We start from the raw sequence: 16,967 nt of genomic DNA, 5'->3' as shown, positions 1-16,967 counted from the left end.
AGAGTTGTCTCTCCTAGATCTCCAGCCATGTGGATGAGCGCTTTTTGTGATCGATTCAATAGATTTTTAGATGTTTGAAGTGAATCTCCTAATCATTGGGAGTCCTTTATGACTACAAATTAAGTTAATCCGGCTTTTTTTATATTTACAGCTAGCCCTTATATCTAAGGGTCCTTCCTTTATCTCCCATGTGTAAAGCGCTTGGTTGAGGGTGGTAGCTCCGCCAAGACTGAGAAACACGAAATTGACTGTACTTTAAATGAACTTCAATGATTAAACGACTAGCAATAAATATTTATGGAGGAAAAAAGATTTTTAAAAATATTTTCGATCTTTATTTGTGCATAAAATGGTTGGAAGTTTGTGTTACAACCAATAGACAGATTTTATCAGGCGTACCGGCACCTTTTTCAATGTGGGGAAATATTATTACTTTTCTGGTATTTTAACAATTATTATTTTTTTTTAGTAGTTAAAAGTTTGGCCATCCATGACTGAGTACTGACAACTATTTTTGTTTTACAAAACAAAGCACTAGTTATATATATATTGTATATATATAGAGAGAGAGAAAGAGACACAGATAGAGATAGATAGATAGATAGATAGATAGATAGATAGATAGATAGATAGATAGATAGATAGATAGATTATAAAAATACTAACTAATAATAAAATGTACTTTACATGGTTTTCAACATCGGTACCAATACATGTCTTAGCGTATTATTGGTTGTAAGACATTTTTTAAAAATCTCAATTAAATTGAAATTAAATTATGGCTTTTATATAATGGCTTACAACTAAAACTCTTAAAATCTTTTCCATGAAATTATCTTTTTGAAAACAACTGTGCACGTAATAGAGCAATTGTATTAAAAGATAGCGTCGCTTTCAAACATTCCTATTCTGTTTGGGGGATTCTCAAAACTTAAAGTTAATTTCAGTAATCTTCTCTTTGTTTACACTTTGTAATCTTCTCTTTGTTTATACTTTGTAATCTTCTCTTTGTTTATACTTTGTAATCTTCTCTTTGTTTATACTCTGTAATTTTCTCTTTGTTTACACTTTGTAATCTTCTCTTTGTTTATACTTTGTAATCTTCTCTTTGATTATACTTTGTAATCTTCTCTTTGTTTACACTTTGATTTCGTTCTGGCGTACGTCCTGCCATCAATAAATACAGTAGGATAGGAAAAGAAGAGAAAGTGATACGGAGAAATATAATGGCGATCGAATGAGACCTTGTGAAAAACTTAGGAAACTGAGAACAAGGAAGTGAGTGGCAGACATTTAAAATAGTTTGAATAATAAAAGTCCTGCTTATAGCATGCTCACTGCGCTAGGGTCCAATCACTTTTATAGATCAGTGGAAGTGGGGTTCTGGGGAGAAGGAATCCTTGCTGCCTTTTCAAAAGTCATTTAAAAACAAGGTTACAAAGACAGTTTGTGTGGAAACACAAGCTGAAAATCGGCCCCCGAAGTGGTTCACCCAGGCAGGTAAAAAGGCAGGTGTCAATATTATCAGAAGGAAATTCTATCAAAGACAAATGACTGAAAATAATGGAGAAAAAAAAAGATCTCGTGTGGTGCCCCAGCGGTCCAGCAGACCAAAGGATAGGTGAAAGTGAATGTGAAGTTAGATGTGAACCTGGCCTAACTTATGTCTTATAATGAATATCGAATTGATCTAATTGTTTTATAAAGGGCCAATCTCTTATTCCTCAAGAATAAAACATTTCCGTCCAAAAAAAAAAAAATCCCAAAAATTTATTTTACGCGTGATCAGTGACTAGTGGCAGTTGACGCGATAATATGAAAAACTACTTTTTAATTGTTGTTTAAAATTATATCCAACTTATATGCATACTAAATAGACTTTTTCTCTTTAAAAAATAATAAACATTTTTTGTGTGGAAATATAGTACTTAGTATAATAGAAACATAACTTAACAATACAAATTTTATAAAAATTTGACCAAAAAAAAAAATCTACAACCGTTTGCATAAAAGTGTTAAAAATATGGTAAATAGTTGTCTCCCCTAATAAGGAGCCTCAAGTGTTTGTTACTATTAATAGTGAATAAAAGCGTGTATTTTTTATGAAAAAAAAACTGCTTGCATTAGTGATTTAAAAAATTAGATTTTTCGCTTTCAGAAAAGAAAAATGTAGCCGCTGCATCAGTACTTTGAATGGTCTAAAGTGACTCTAAAGTATTGTGATGTCGGATTTTCACTATCTTTTCTAGTTTACGAGATCTAAACGGGACGGACAGACTGGCCACACATAGATTTCTAGCGTCTTTTCCCCTTTCGTGGACCGCTAAAAATATAAAGTTGCTCTAGTCTCAATGCGAACTCGAGCTTCCGCGATGGAAGGCCACCGTTTTCGCCAATGATGTATTGAAACAGAAGGTTTTTTCTAGTGTTAGTTTTAAACGTTTAGCAGACGATCTACTTTTTTTTTCACACAAAGCTTATCTACCAAGAATGGAAACATGGGACAAATCTATTATATAAAAGTACCTAATTGTATCTCCATTAAAGAACGAAACTTTTAAACAAATCGGGTAAACCCGTTTTCACAGTATTTTATATTTAATATGATTATGTCGACTGAACGGGTAAACTCTTTTCACAATCTACTTTTATTTTCGTTACAAAATAAACAAATGTGAAGGGAACATTCTCCATTTTTGACATAGATCTAAATTAAATCCAGTAGATCAAGGCCCGTATGCCGTGGGTCATATCCGACTTGTAACGTACAAAAGATCCCACCCATACGAGCAGATAGTCGGAGTGGGTTGTATAAGCTTCGTAAATTCTTTGTACTACTAGGGAAAGAGAAATGGGATTTTACAGTGCCAAAAAGTTTTGAAAAAGTAGTTAATTGTTTATTAAAATACACCACTTTTCAATAGGGCAGTTATCTTTACACCGGATACACCAAAGCTCGATATTTATGGATTTGCCTCCATCAAAAATGAACATTTCCGGTAGGCCAAAGTTTATCATATTTCACACATTTCGGATCTAGAATCGCAAATTGTCAGATTCGTAACAAATGCATATGTATTTGAATGCTTAGAAAATCGAAGATTACAAATTAGATTTATTTTGTTCAAATTCTGTAGCAGGTTAGTCCTTGTTTCTTTGAAGCTAATCTTTTAGCTCATTTGCTACTTCTGTTTCGATCGAGATATAAAATCTGTTTTCCCTTAAATGAGTACAGCTGATATTCTCTTGAGGCAAACGCCGTTTCAGAAACAAACCATCTAGGAATATGATCACTGAGGATTTCTGTAAAATTGCGACTGATTGTCGGTCCTCAAAGACATCTCCACATGATCCAGACATGAGAGTGATGAGAGAGTTAATTAAATATATGTACGTGATGAATATAAAACACACGTATATAAGAGCAACGTAAACTCGATTGATCCCGTCAACCTCGTTCAGGAACGTTAACTCTTTGATGCCTAGCATAAAACTAAACATGGTTAGAGTTGTGTTCCCGAAATCGCTGAACTCATCAATGTGGCCTTGACCTTCCAACACAGTGAACATAGCAAATGTGAAGGTTGCATACGCAATGCTAATTATGCAACCAAAGCTAAACAAACTACTAACGGCTTCTATAAATACAACAGAGAAAAAAGACAATTGGTCAAATCCTTTGAAGAAGAAAAGACAAAAGAAGCTTCCTGAAAACAGAGCAGCAAGAAATATGAAATTATAGAATGCTTCAAATATACTATTAAAAAAATCGAATACTAGAAAAAAAGCGAACAAACCTAAACTTAGCCTGTATAAAAGGTTATAGCGATCAATGTGTTTTGTCCAAAACATTAAAAGCACATCTTTCAAACGAAACCATCTATACATTTCAGTACATGCTATGAAGAGACTATACAACGGCAATATACAAGTCACGATTTTACTGTAGAGTTTTTCAAATGGACAATAATCGCATGTTGAATATAGTACTCGTACTTTGCAAAGGCTAGAAGTGCTAAACAAAAACATCACACAGAGGTGAACGATTCCAAATAAGTAAAAGGGTAATCGATACCGTTTCCACCTCCTCTTTATAATCGTTGTCAAGATCTCCATTTCATGAAAAGGTTTAGAATCGTTCCACTTCATGGAGCACAAACTTTCAATGACACAAATTGGTCTTTTGGGAAAGAAAAAGACAATAATTGAGAAAATGAGCCCAAAGTCATCTGCTTTTTCTTTTCTGAGTTTGGTGCACTTGCTCTGAGCAATGTGATCAATTTCTGTAATGTCATAAAAATGCGCATAGTTGGCTCCATCAAAGTTGCCCGGAAAGTAAAAAACATTTTCCATCTTCATCATAACTTGAAAGATTTCATGTAGGCCTAGAATGGTTGCCAACTTCAAAGGTGTCATTAGGGCTCTGTTCTCTTTAAACCACATTCTGTGAATGATGTCTTCACTTGTGTTGCTATTTTCAAGCTGTTGCTTGGCGACACTGTCATTCCTGTCTACTGAAGTTATTGTCGAATCATTTACATCCTTTGTTTCATTCGCATACTGGATTTGAAATTTTGTTTCGTTGAAATACTTCAGCATGTCTATGATCTCCGGTATTTTTTCCCGTTTCAGTTTTGCAAATTTGATTAATGTGTGAATAACATTATCTCCCTTGCTGTTCACTTGATCAATGCAAGCGCCGTGTTCAAGAAGAAGACCTATCATTTTACGGTTTAAACTGGTGACTGCTGCCGACAAGGGAGTTTCTCCCATCAAAATGCTCTTTTTGAACTTTGACCCCTTGGCAAAAGCCGCGAATAACATTTCTTTGCTTTTTGAAGCCTCCAAAATCACATTCGTGAGTTCAATATCACCCTTCGCGATAGCAATATGTAATACATTTTGACCTTCATAACTTCCACGCCTTGTAGTATTGATCAAATCAGGACAATGTTGTAGTATACATTGAATAAATTCAATGGGTGCATCACAACTCACTGCAGCATGTAATAAAGTGTCACAGTTGTCAGCACTACAGCGAAATGTTTCAAGTCGTTCTTTAATGCTTCCCTCAACCTTGCTGCAGTTGTCAACAAAATCTTGCAGCGTCTTCTGCGTTTCATTGGAGTTCTTCATTTGAGGAGTCTTATTTCCGATGTCGGCTTGTACAGCATTGTTCTGCTTAATGATGTTGTAAATGTGCTGCAACTCTTGGTCTTTTGGTTTAGGTAAGGAAGAAACTTTGACGTTAAACATTTTGATTGACGTCGTAGACTGCTGTAGTTTGTTTGTTTGTAAAATGTTTTACATATTTCGGATGTTCCTTCAGAGTTGAAGATAGTTTTCTTCCTAGTCCAAAACTCCCGCAGGACGACGGGCGATGGGAGCGGGCAGGGTTTGAACCCTCGATCGTCGATAAATCCGAACGACAGACCAGCGCGCAAACCGCACGACCAGGCAGTCTGTTAACTGTAGCGATCCTACATTAAATCTTACAGTTGGCGAGCGGACGTCTGTTCTTTATGTTATGTGCATTGTCACCAGTCTCATTTCCACCTGAAATAAAATTAAAAATGTTTAATAATCGTTTAAAAAAAGGTGTGACTCCAAGGTTTTAAAAATCTTTAAAAACATCATACTTTTACTAAAGAAATAAAGTTAATTATTTTTTCAGTTTGCTGTCCGCGAAAAAAGATGGGATCTACATTCGCAAAACTGTAGTATACAAATGAACACAATGCAAGTACACAGTGCAAACCTAAGCACAAAAATAAACAGTCGCCCAGTGAAAATATAATTGGTTTGGTGCTAAGTAAGTTGGAATGAAACTTTTGTTTTATTAATGTATGAATAACATTATCTCCCTTGCTGTTCACTTGATCAATACGAGCTATCTTAAGACCTATCATCTTACGGTTTAAACTTGTGACCGCTACCGTCATGGTAGTTTCTCAAATCAAAAATGCTCTTTTTGAACTTTGACCCCTTAGATCTATTTACTTAATGTGTAGAGCCACATACAAATATTGCATTAGTGAATGTTGCATGTTTTGTTATGGGACTTGTTATCAGAGTGAAGTCTGCCTTTTTTTTTTTACTCAGTTTAATTTAACATCTTAAATATGGAGTCTCCTTATCTGACATGCTCGGGCGCTTGCTATAAAATGACGCTTCTGTTTGTTCGACCTTTTAGATTCGTCTACTAGATCCTTGTTACGAATGACTCAATTCCTCTTGAGCTATTGAAGCTAAGCTATATCGCAAACAAACAAAAAAAAACCTTGGCAAAGCCTGCGATGTAACAAGCCCCTGACTGTTTCGGCACTTGCCGTTCCTTTGGATAGATTAGCTGCGTAGAGAAGGGGGGGGGGACTGATGTGTAAGCGTTCCTTTGGATAGATTAGCTGCGTGGAGAAGAGGGGGGGGACTGATGTGTAAGCGTTCCTTTGGATAGATTAGCTGCGTAGAGAAGAGGGGGGGGGACTGATGTGTAAGCGTTCCTTTGGATAGATTAGCTGTGTGGAGAAGAGGGGGGGACTGATGTGTAAGCGTTCCTTTGGATAGATTAGCTGCGTGGAGAAGAAGGGGGGACTGATGTGTAAGCGTTCCTTTGGACAGATTAGCTGCGTAGAGAAGGGGGGGGCTGATGTGTAAGCGTTCCTTTGGACAGATTAGCTGCGTAGAGAAGAGGGGGGGACTGATGTGTAAGCGTTCCTTTGGATAGATTAGCTGCGTGGAGAAGAGGGGGGGACTGATGTGTAAGCGTTCCTTTGGATAGATTAGCTGCGTGGAGAAGAAGGGGGGACTGATGTGTAAGCGTTCCTTTGGACAGATTAGCTGCGCAGAGAAGGGGGGGGCTGATGTGTAAGCGTTCCTTTGGACAGATTAGCTGCGTGGAGAAGGGGGGGGACTGATGTGTAAGCGTTCCTTTGGATAGATTAGCTGCGTGGAGAAGGGGGGGGCTGATGTGTAAGCGTTCCTTTGGACAGATTAGCTGCGTAGAGAAGGGGGGGGGGACTGATGTGTAAGCGTTCCTTTGGATAGATTAGCTGCGTGGAGAAGGGGGGGGCTGATGTGTAAGCGTTCCTTTGGATAGATTAGCTGCGTGGAGAAGGGGGGGGGACTGATGTGTAAGCGTTCCTTTGGATAGATTAGCTGCGTGGAGAAGAGGGGGGGACTGATGTGTAAGCGTTCCTTTGGATAGATTAGCTGCTTGGAGAAGAGGGGGGGGACTGATGTGTAAGCGTTCCTTTGGATAGATTAGCTGCGTGGAGAAGGTGGGAACTGATGTGTAAGCGTTCCTTTGGATAGATTAGCTGTGTGGAGAAGTTGGGGGACTGATGTGTAAGCGTTCCTTTTGGATAAATTACCTGTGTGGAGAAGAGGGGGGGACTGATGTGTAAGCGTTCCTTTTGGATAAATTATCTGTGTGGAGAAGAGGGGGGGGGACTGATGTGTAAGCGTTCCTTTTGGATAAATTACCTGTGTGGAGAAGAGGGGGGGACTGATGTGTAAGCGTTCCTTTTGGATAAATTATCTGTGTGGAGAAGAGGGGGGGGACTGATGTGTAAGCGTTCCTTTTGGATAAATTATCTGTGTGGAGAAGAGGGGGGGACTGATGTGTAAGCGTTCCTTTTGGATAAATTATCTGTGTGGAGAAGAGGGGGGGACTGATGTGTAAGCGTTCCTTTGGATAGATTAGCTGCGTGGAGAAGGGGGGGGACTGATGTGTAAGCGTTCCTTTGGATAGATTAGCTGTGTGGAGAAGGAGGGGGGACTGATGTGTAAGCGTTCCTTTGGATAGATTAGCTGCGTGGAGAAGGGGGGGGACTGATGTGTAAGCGTTCCTTTGTATAGATTAGCTGCGTGGAGAAGGGGGGGGCTGATGTGTAAGCGTTCCTTTGGATAGATTAGCTGTGTGGAGAAGGGGGGGGGGCTGATGTGTAAGCGTTCCTTTGGATAGATTAGCTGTGTGGAGAAGGGGGGGGGGACTGATGTGTAAGCGTTCCTTTGGATAGATTAGCTGTGTGGAGAAGGAGGGGGGACTGATGTGTAAGCGTTCCTTTGGATAGATTAGCTGTGTGGAGAAGGGGGGGGGGAGAAACTGATGTGTAAGCGACATCGTTTCGTCCATAGCTAATGCCCAGGCATTCATCTTATTATCATGAGTAACGCGGTGTAGTGTAACATTACGCCACTAAGTTTATGGATAGAAATTTAAACTGTTAAAAAATTAAAATATTTGAAATAATTCTTATTCATTTGTTTGAAACATTTAAGTAACTTCGAATGACAATTATAGTTTTAAAAAAATAAGCAACGATGAAGAGACACCCACTAGCAAACGGTTTTACACACTAGAATAGACACAACATATTTCAGGAGGTCTGTTTCGACCCCATGTAACTCACTGTTTGACTCCCATGGAGTTCGTGACCCTGAGGCTGAGAACCGCTACGCTACACCAATAATGTTTAAGTCAAAACAGTTTTACGTTGTGATTCTATTAATAATTGATAATTAATAATTCTGTAGTAAAGTAACTAAATAGGAAATTTACAGGCATGGAGTCAATTTCGTAAATAGAATACTGTTTCACATATCTAGTGTACAGAAGACGAAAGTGTTGATAAGCTATAGTGTTTATTTTGTTTAGTGTACAGAAGACGAAAGTGTTGATAAGCTATAGTGTTTATTTTGTCTAGTGTACAGAAGACGAAAGTGTTGATAAGCTATAGTGTTTATTTTGTTTAGTGTACAGAAGATGAAAGTGTTGATAAGCTATAGTGTTTATTTTGTCTAGTGTACAGAAGATGAAAGTGTTGATAAGCTATAGTGTTTATTTTGTCTAGTGTACAGAAGACGAAAGTGTTGATAAGCTATAGTGTTTATTTTGTCTAGTGTACAGAAGACGAAAGTGTTGATAAGCTATAGTGTTTATTTTGTCTAGTGTACAGAAGACGAAAGTGTTGATAAGCTATAGTGTTTATTTTGTCTAGTGTACAGAAGACGAAAGTGTTGATAAGCTATAGTGTTTATTTTGTTTAGTGTACAGAAGACGAAAGTGTTGATAAGCTATAGTGTTTATTTTGTCTAGTGTACAGAAGACGAAAGTGTTGATAAGCTATAGTGTTTATTTTGTCTAGTGTACAGAAGATGAAAGTGTTGATAAGCTATAGTGTTTATTTTGTTTAGTGTACAGAAGATGAAAGTGTTGATAAGCTATAGTGTTTATTTTGTCTAGTGTACAGAAGACGAAAGTGTTGATAAGCTATAGTGTTTATTTTGTTTAGTGTACAGAAGACGAAAGTGTTGATAAGCAATAGTGTTTATTTTGTCTAGTGTACAGAAGACGAAAGTGTTGATAAGCTATAGTGTTTATTTTGTTTAGTGTACAGAAGATGAAAGTGTTGATAAGCTATAGTGTTTATTGTGTTTAGTGTACAGAAGACGAAAGTGTTGATAAGCTATAGTGTTTATTTTGTTTAGTGTACAGAAGACGAAAGTGTTGATAAACTATAGTGTTTATTTTGTTTAGTGTACAGAAGACGAAAGTGTTGATAAGCTATAGTGTTTATTTTGTTTAGTGTACAGAAGACGAAAGTGTTGATAAGCTATAGTGTTTATTTTGTCTAGTGTACAGAAGAAGAATGTGTTGATAAGCTATAGTGTTTATTTTGTTTAGTGTACAGAAGACGAAAGTGTTGATAAGCTATAGTGTTTATTTTGTCTAGTGTACAGAAGACGAAAGTGTTGATAAGCAATAGTGTTTATTTTGTCTAGTGTACAGAAGACGAAAGTGTTGATAAGCTATAGTGTTTATTTTGTTTAGTGTACAGAAGATGAAAGTGTTGATAAGCTATAGTGTTTATTGTGTTTAGTGTACAGAAGACGAAAGTGTTGATAAGCTATAGTGTTTATTTTGTTTAGTGTACAGAAGACGAAAGTGTTGATAAACTATAGTGTTTATTTTGTTTAGTGTACAGAAGACGAAAGTGTTGATAAGCTATAGTGTTTATTTTGTTTAGTGTACAGAAGACGAAAGTGTTGATAAGCTATAGTGTTTATTTTGTCTAGTGTACAGAAGAAGAATGTGTTGATAAGCTATAGTGTTTATTTTGTTTAGTGTACAGAAGACGAAAGTGTTGATAAGCTATAGTGTTTATTTTGTCTAGTGTACAGAAGACGAAAGTGTTGATAAGCTATAGTGTTTATTTTGTTTAGTGTACAGAAGACGAAAGTGTTGATAAGCTATAGTGTTTATTTTGTTTAGTGTACAGAAGACGAAAGTGTTGATAAGCTATAGTGTTTATTTTGTTTAGTGTACAGAAGACGAAAGTGTTGATAAGCTATAGTGTTTATTTTGTCTAGTGTACAGAAGACGAAAGTGTTGATAAGCTATAGTGTTTATTTTGTCTAGTGTACAGAAGATGAAACTGTTGATAAGCTATAGTGTTTATTTTGTCTAGTGTACAGAAGATGAAACTGTTGATAAGCTATAGTGTTTATTTTGTTTAGTGTACAGAAGATGAAACTGTTGATAAGCTATAGTGTTTATTTTGTCTAGTGTACAGAAGATGAAACTGTTGATAAGCTATAGTGTTTATTTTGTCTAGTGTACAGAAGATGAAACTGTTGATAAGCTATAGTGTTTATTTTGTCTAGTGTACAGAAGATGAAACTGTTGATAAGCTATAGTGTTTATTTTGTCTAGTGTACAGAAGATGAAACTGTTGATAAGCTATAGTGTTTATTTTGTCTAGTGTACAGAAGATGAAACTGTTGATAAGCTATAGTGTTTATTTTGTCTAGTGTACAGAAGATGAAACTGTTGATAAGCTATAGTGTTTATTTTGTCTAGTGTACAGAAGATGAAACTGTTGATAAGCTATAGTGTTTATTTTGTCTAGTGTACAGAAGATGAAACTGTTGATAAGCTATAGTGTTTATTTTGTCTAGTGTACAGAAGATGAAACTGTTGATAAGCTATAGTGTTTATTTTGTCTAGTGTACAGAAGATGAAACTGTTGATAAGCTATAGTGTTTATTTTGTTTAGTGTACAGAAGATGAAAGTGTTTATTTTGTCTTGTGTACAGAAGATGAAAGTGTTGAAAAGCTATAGTGTTTATTTTGTCTATGTCTCAAGCTCCTTCTATCTCCTTCTTTTCAGTTTCACACGTTTTCAATTAGGTTCCATTACATCGCCACGACATTTCTACAAATCTTTTTTTTTCCGCTTGCATTTTTATTGCTTTAAAGAACATAAGACGGATGTTACGAATGAAAATATAAAACCAAGAGGTAACCGAGGCAAAGGTTAACTGTGCAAATCTCCAACTTAAAACAACAACACAGGATCGTGTGCTCAAACCTTTTATTAAAAACAAATTTTGTTTTAGTACTAAAAACAGGCTGTTCTTTGTCTCCACATTATGTACATTCAAAACTAAAGAAACATACAAAATACATTTAAAAACAAACAACAAAGTTTATATTAAGTGTAATTGGTTCAGTTTGGATCAGTCATGGAATTCTATGCAGGACTGACCTATATATAAGTCTGTGCGACTAAAAATATGTTTACCAATCGATTTTTGGCTTTCTCAATGTGCTATGATCCTATCACTTGTCTGGACCAGTTGGGAAAGGGGGGGGGGGGGAAGAAGGGGGTATCTTGGTGAACGTTTACATGATCGTTTTTTTAAAGGCATAAAAAAAAAGTTTCATCAGGGGACTAATTTAGCTTACTCCACATCTGTCAAGTACGGTTTCTTTGACTTGTTCAAATAAAATAATTAAGGGGTTACTGGATCCGATTTTGGGTAAAAAAATTGATTTTTCAATTTTGGTGTAATTAAATAGGTGGACATGTATTTTATAAACTGGCACCAAAAATTTTCTAAAAAATAGCATTTTTTATTGAAAAAAAGCATTTTAATGATGCGTGGTGAACACTATTTTCCTTATTTTTTATAATACAAATTCACTGTTTTTGAGTGAATGCATTTATTGTGACCCCCCCCTGTAACATATTTCTAAAATCTCTAGAACTAATAGAGATAAATGTGTCAAATTTGGTACTCATATTCAGAGATAAATAATACAGAGAATCAGCTAGTTTTATTGACTTTAGCTGAAGACGTTTTTAATATATGATCTTTTGGGAAAAAAAATGTGGATGCATTTTACAGGAAAAAAATCACCCTTTTTTAAAAAATCATAAAATGCAAAATACTAAGGGAAAATGTATAACATCTAGCTAGCTTCTTCCAGCCACCTTTATACTTTAAGGTGTAAGTATTTTTAGCTTTGAAATGTATCTATTTTGAAAAATTTTAGAATTTTCCTATATGAACTAATTTTTGTTTATTTTCAAGATGGCTGCCGTTACCATGGCAACCCGGAAACATTAGACAACATTCAATATATATTTTTTATTTTTGAGTTGTCATATGATATAATATAACAATAGTTATTAAGTTAAAGCAAAAATAAAAAAAATAAATTTCACTATCCAGTAACCCCTAATTGGTAATCCTTCAGAAAGTGAGGCGTCATTTGACACTATACTACCTATATATGTGAAGCGTTGTTCCATGTTAAGGGGCTGTCCGTTTACTGTGATCCTTTGCCCTGAGTTGATAACCGTCTAACCAGGGCTAGTAGCGCTTTTGGACGCCTTCAGGTGAGAGTTTGGAAGAACACATCGCTCCACCTGCCTACAAAAATCAATGTCTACCAGGCGGTGGTTCTCTCAACCCTTCTGTATGGCTCTGAGACATGGACACTATATAGAAAACAACTAAGACTTCTTGAGCGCTTTCACCAAAGATTCTTGCGCTCCATCGTGGACATACGGTGGCAGCGATGTCCTTTCGAACGCCGGTATGGACCGTATAGACTAGTATAGAGGGACTTCTTATGGTCCGACAGCTACGCTGGGCAGGGCAAGTATCCCGTATGGGAGACGAACGTATGCCAAAAGCAGTCTTTTTTGGTGAGCTAAAAGGTGGTCGACGTAACAGAGGCGCCCTACGGAAACACTTCAAAGACCAGCTTAGGCGTCATCTTTCCTTGGTTGACATAGAAGAGAGCACCTGGTTGCATGCGGCGTAGGAACGAGACAGTTGGAGGTCACTCACGAAGGCCGCGGGATTCACATTTGAGACCAAAAGAAAATCCGCTGCCGAGGACAAACGCAGACGACGAAGAGAAAATCTAAATCGACCACCTTTGGACAATGGTTTTGCTTGCCCTGGATGTGGCAAAATATGTAGGTCACAGCTGGGGCTGCGCAGCCACGAGAAATACTGTATGCCTCACTAATCTTCGGACTCGAAGACAAGCTCTGCCTACTGTACTTCAACAGACAGTTTCTAGTCTCCACATTACGTAGATAAAATGAACGCTCTTTCAGAGCAGTGTTTCCTAAACAGAGCAGTGTTTCCTAAACAGAGCAGTGTTTCCTAAACAGAGCAGTGTTTCCTAAACAGAGCAGTGTTTCCTAAACAGAGCAGTGTTTCCTAAACAGAGCAGTGTTTCCTAAACAGAGCAGTGTTTCCTAAACATTTTTCCTTGACGGAACACTTCGCACGTTCTGAGTAGTTAGTGGAACACTTTGTTTGTTTAGAGTTTAGAGAGCTTAATTAAGAGGTGGCTTACAACAAAGTTTAATACTCTGCTTAACTCACTTCAGGCTTGCCCACATTTGTTGTTGTTGCTTATTAGATATTTAACCAACCTCCCCCCCCCCCTTTACACCCCGCCCTGGGTAGACACGTTCTGCTTGTTATGCATGACGAACTCCAATACTCCGAGCTGCTAATGTTGAAAAACATTTCTATTGATTTTTTATTTACATATATATATATATATATATATATATATATATATATATATATATATATATATATATATATATGTATACAGTGCTTTTTTATGACGGTACGCACCGGTACGGCGTACCGGCACCTTTTTTTAATGTGGGGAAAAAATTATAACTTTTCTTGTATTTTAACATTTATTATTAATTTATTAGTATTTAAAAGTTATACAATCCATCACTGACTACCGGCACCTGTCCAATGGCTGTGTGAAGCGTCTAGTGTGGTAGCTTAACTTGTTGCTACCGCTAGCTAGCTTCTGTGAAAGGAAAGCAATTTTGTAAGTCTCTCTTGCCAGTACATAGCCTCTCCACAGCAACTCCTATGCAGTAACTCCTCGTGGCGGCAGAAGGAAACTGAGGCTGCGAAGCCTCAGGCTAAACTGCAAGGGTCTCGGAGGAGGTTTGGCCCCAAGATGTGAGGCAGGCATGGCCGACGGACACGCCCTGTTGCCCACAAACCAAACCCCTAGCTATAGGTCAATAGCCGCACTGCCTTGTGTGTGTGTCCCTGTAAGGTCTAAGGCTAAGGGAGTAAATCATAACAGAAAATCTGGTCCTGGAGCCCCGTAGGCGGGGGGACAGTAGTAAGACTACTGCTCTCTGGCAAACGCCTGCAGCCACCTGTCCCCAAATTGTGATGGCTCGCCATCCCTTTGGACCCGGTCAGTATGGAAGAGAGGCGTGTGCTGACGTGTGGGCAGCCCAGGCTTTCCCCCAGCAATGGAGAGGTCACTCCATCTCTGTCACAAGAAGTTGCAAAGGGAAAATGCCACATAGAGATATGTATGTATGTATGTGTGTGTGTGTAGGTTATTGTAATACTCTTAGGGGAGCTACCACCTTCTACCAAGCGCGTCCCCAGGTGACGGATAGGGGAAAGATCCATAGATATAAGGGTTAGCTGTGACCACCAAATAAACAGCTGCGGACCAACTGGTTTGCAGTCACAGAGGGTGAGGTGGAGTATTCCAGTGGTTAGAATATTTACTAAAAACATCTCAGAAATCTAGGGAAATGATTGCAAAAAGCGAGTATAGGGCGCTCTAACTCTAAACCCGGGTAGATGAAGCTCGTTGCTAGGGATAACAGTTCATCTTGAAGGGAAAACTCCGAAAATAAAAACAACTGCTGCCTTGCAGATGATCTTGGATGATCAAAGGCTATGGGAGCACACCCAGAAAGAAAAGCAGGCTGAAGTCGGAGTCAATGGGCCTCCTGGCGACTAGTACATTGACACGCAACCTGATCTATGTTGGAGTAATATTTATGTACAAGGTATTTAAGGTAATCATACATTTAGATGAAATGAGAAAATCATGTTTTCAATCATTTAAAACTTTTAGAGTAAAATAATTTACTTACCGCTAACGTCACCGTAACGTATCGATTTTTAAAAGGGCATCACATTATAGTTCACATTACGACACACTCTACGGCCGTTTCTTCAAAATAATGTAACAGTAAAATAATACAGGTAACAGATTATTTAAAAATATCATCAAATAATTTCGCTATACATATCAGTATAGCCTCTAAATCTAGAAGTGAAAACTTTCTGAAAGTGAAACAACAACTCAACTCTGAATGAGCTCACTTTTCCAAAACAAGATCGAGCTAAATAACGAACGATAAAAAGACGTATTGATTTTCGTATTTTCGTATTCTCAAAGATAATCAATATTGAAAAATCAATGTACTGGTTCTTTTCAAAGATATTGATATATTCTTGTTAGCCCTTGTGACGAGATGTTTATTAGTTATTATTTTGGGCTTGTTTGTTTAAGTCTAGGGGAAATTATATTATTTTTATCCCGCTCACATATAAGATTTTGTACAGGCACACCGCAACTAACAGTAAGAACAGACCAATATTATACGTTTATAAATAGAGATAATTTAATAAGTGAAAGTTTACAAAAGAAAAATAAAATGATCAAATAAAATTATAATTAAGAAATGAAATGAAGGTGCTAATATCTAACATAACTACTCATCATGGATTGCTAATTGGTGAGTGATTGGAGGAGAAAAATGTTCCTATGTCTGCTACTTATTTTCTTAGCTGCTAGCCCGTGGGTCGTCCTCTGGCGGTCGTAGGACTGGCACTCAGAAGGATGAGTCATCCGGCTCTGTCTTAGGACGTCGGCTCGGGATATTCTCTATCCTGTAGGCAGGTTGGCTCTAGCGTGAGGCCGCTGCCTGTTTAGCAGTAGAGAGGGTTGGTGCTGCAGACTAAGTTGTAGTGGGACGATCTCTCAGCTGTGATCTCTAGCTCGTAGAGAGCCGTGCTAACTCAACACCAGTTTATCTTCTGCTGCGAAGGTTGCTCTAATCTGTCTGCAATAGGCAATAGCTATTGGGCAGTGGACAGTTTGGGCCGGGTACTGGGCAGATGATACTGGGCAGTATAAGGCACTGTAGACACTGGGCAATATGTTAAGGCCAAGGACAGTAGGCAATGCCTTCTTGCTAACAGGTATATAATTGGGGGGGGGGGGTATCTGGTGTGGTCTGCTCTGGTTACAGCTTTGGGTGGAGATCTGGTAGTTACAGCAGTCGGGTGTAGCAATGGTGTGTAGCAATCGGGGGTAGCAATCGGGGTAGCAATTGGGGGTAGCAATCGGGGTAGCAATCGGGGGTAGCAACCAGGCCGTTTGTCCCTAATGAAACCTCACAACTAAACTTCCTAACAGAGGAGACTGAATGAATCCTAGCGGGCCTAACCTAGAATGCTTTGGTCTCTCTCTATATATAGTTGGGGCATTTTGTTTAACGGGTGGGGAAGATAGCTAGCTGATTTTCTCACATGTATCTATGTACTGGACACGTCAGGCGTCATGTTCGATTTATGGCCTGTACCGTGAGAGTTGGGACTAAGGCGAATATGCATTTGTCCAGCCCGAGTGCAACGCTATTCTTAGAATTAAAAATTAAAATTAAAAGTTAGCCCTAGAGAGGCGAGTTAATGTTTTACGTGAGAAACAGTGCGAGTGGAGATAAATCCTAAAAGAAATTAGTTATGGGTGGACAAGAAAATAATTGTTTAAGTTAAAAATTAAAGTTTCTCACGGTTTGCTGGGA

The 16,967-nt window shown here is 37.8% G+C and overlaps 1 protein-coding gene across 1 annotated transcript; it reads right to left on the bottom strand.

The window, feature by feature from the left end:
- Window positions 1–1,750: 1,750 nt before the first annotated feature.
- On the bottom strand, window positions 1,751–15,422 carry LOC106058059 (transient receptor potential cation channel subfamily V member 6-like). The gene is made up of 2 exons (XM_056039859.1): window positions 15,249–15,422; window positions 1,751–5,556 (listed from the first exon to the last, which is right to left on the bottom strand). The coding sequence occupies exon 2, from the start codon at window positions 5,254–5,256 to the stop codon at window positions 3,163–3,165; it is 2,094 nt and encodes a 697-aa protein (XP_055895834.1). The 5' UTR covers window positions 5,257–5,556; window positions 15,249–15,422; the 3' UTR covers window positions 1,751–3,162.
- Window positions 15,423–16,967: the final 1,545 nt, after the last annotated feature.

The sequence above is a fragment of the Biomphalaria glabrata genome, chromosome 9, assembly GCF_947242115.1.
Source record: "Biomphalaria glabrata chromosome 9, xgBioGlab47.1, whole genome shotgun sequence".
Lineage (NCBI taxonomy): Eukaryota > Metazoa > Mollusca > Gastropoda > Planorbidae > Biomphalaria > Biomphalaria glabrata.
Note: the sequence above shows the minus strand (reverse complement) of the source record. Positions and strands in the feature narration are given on the sequence as shown.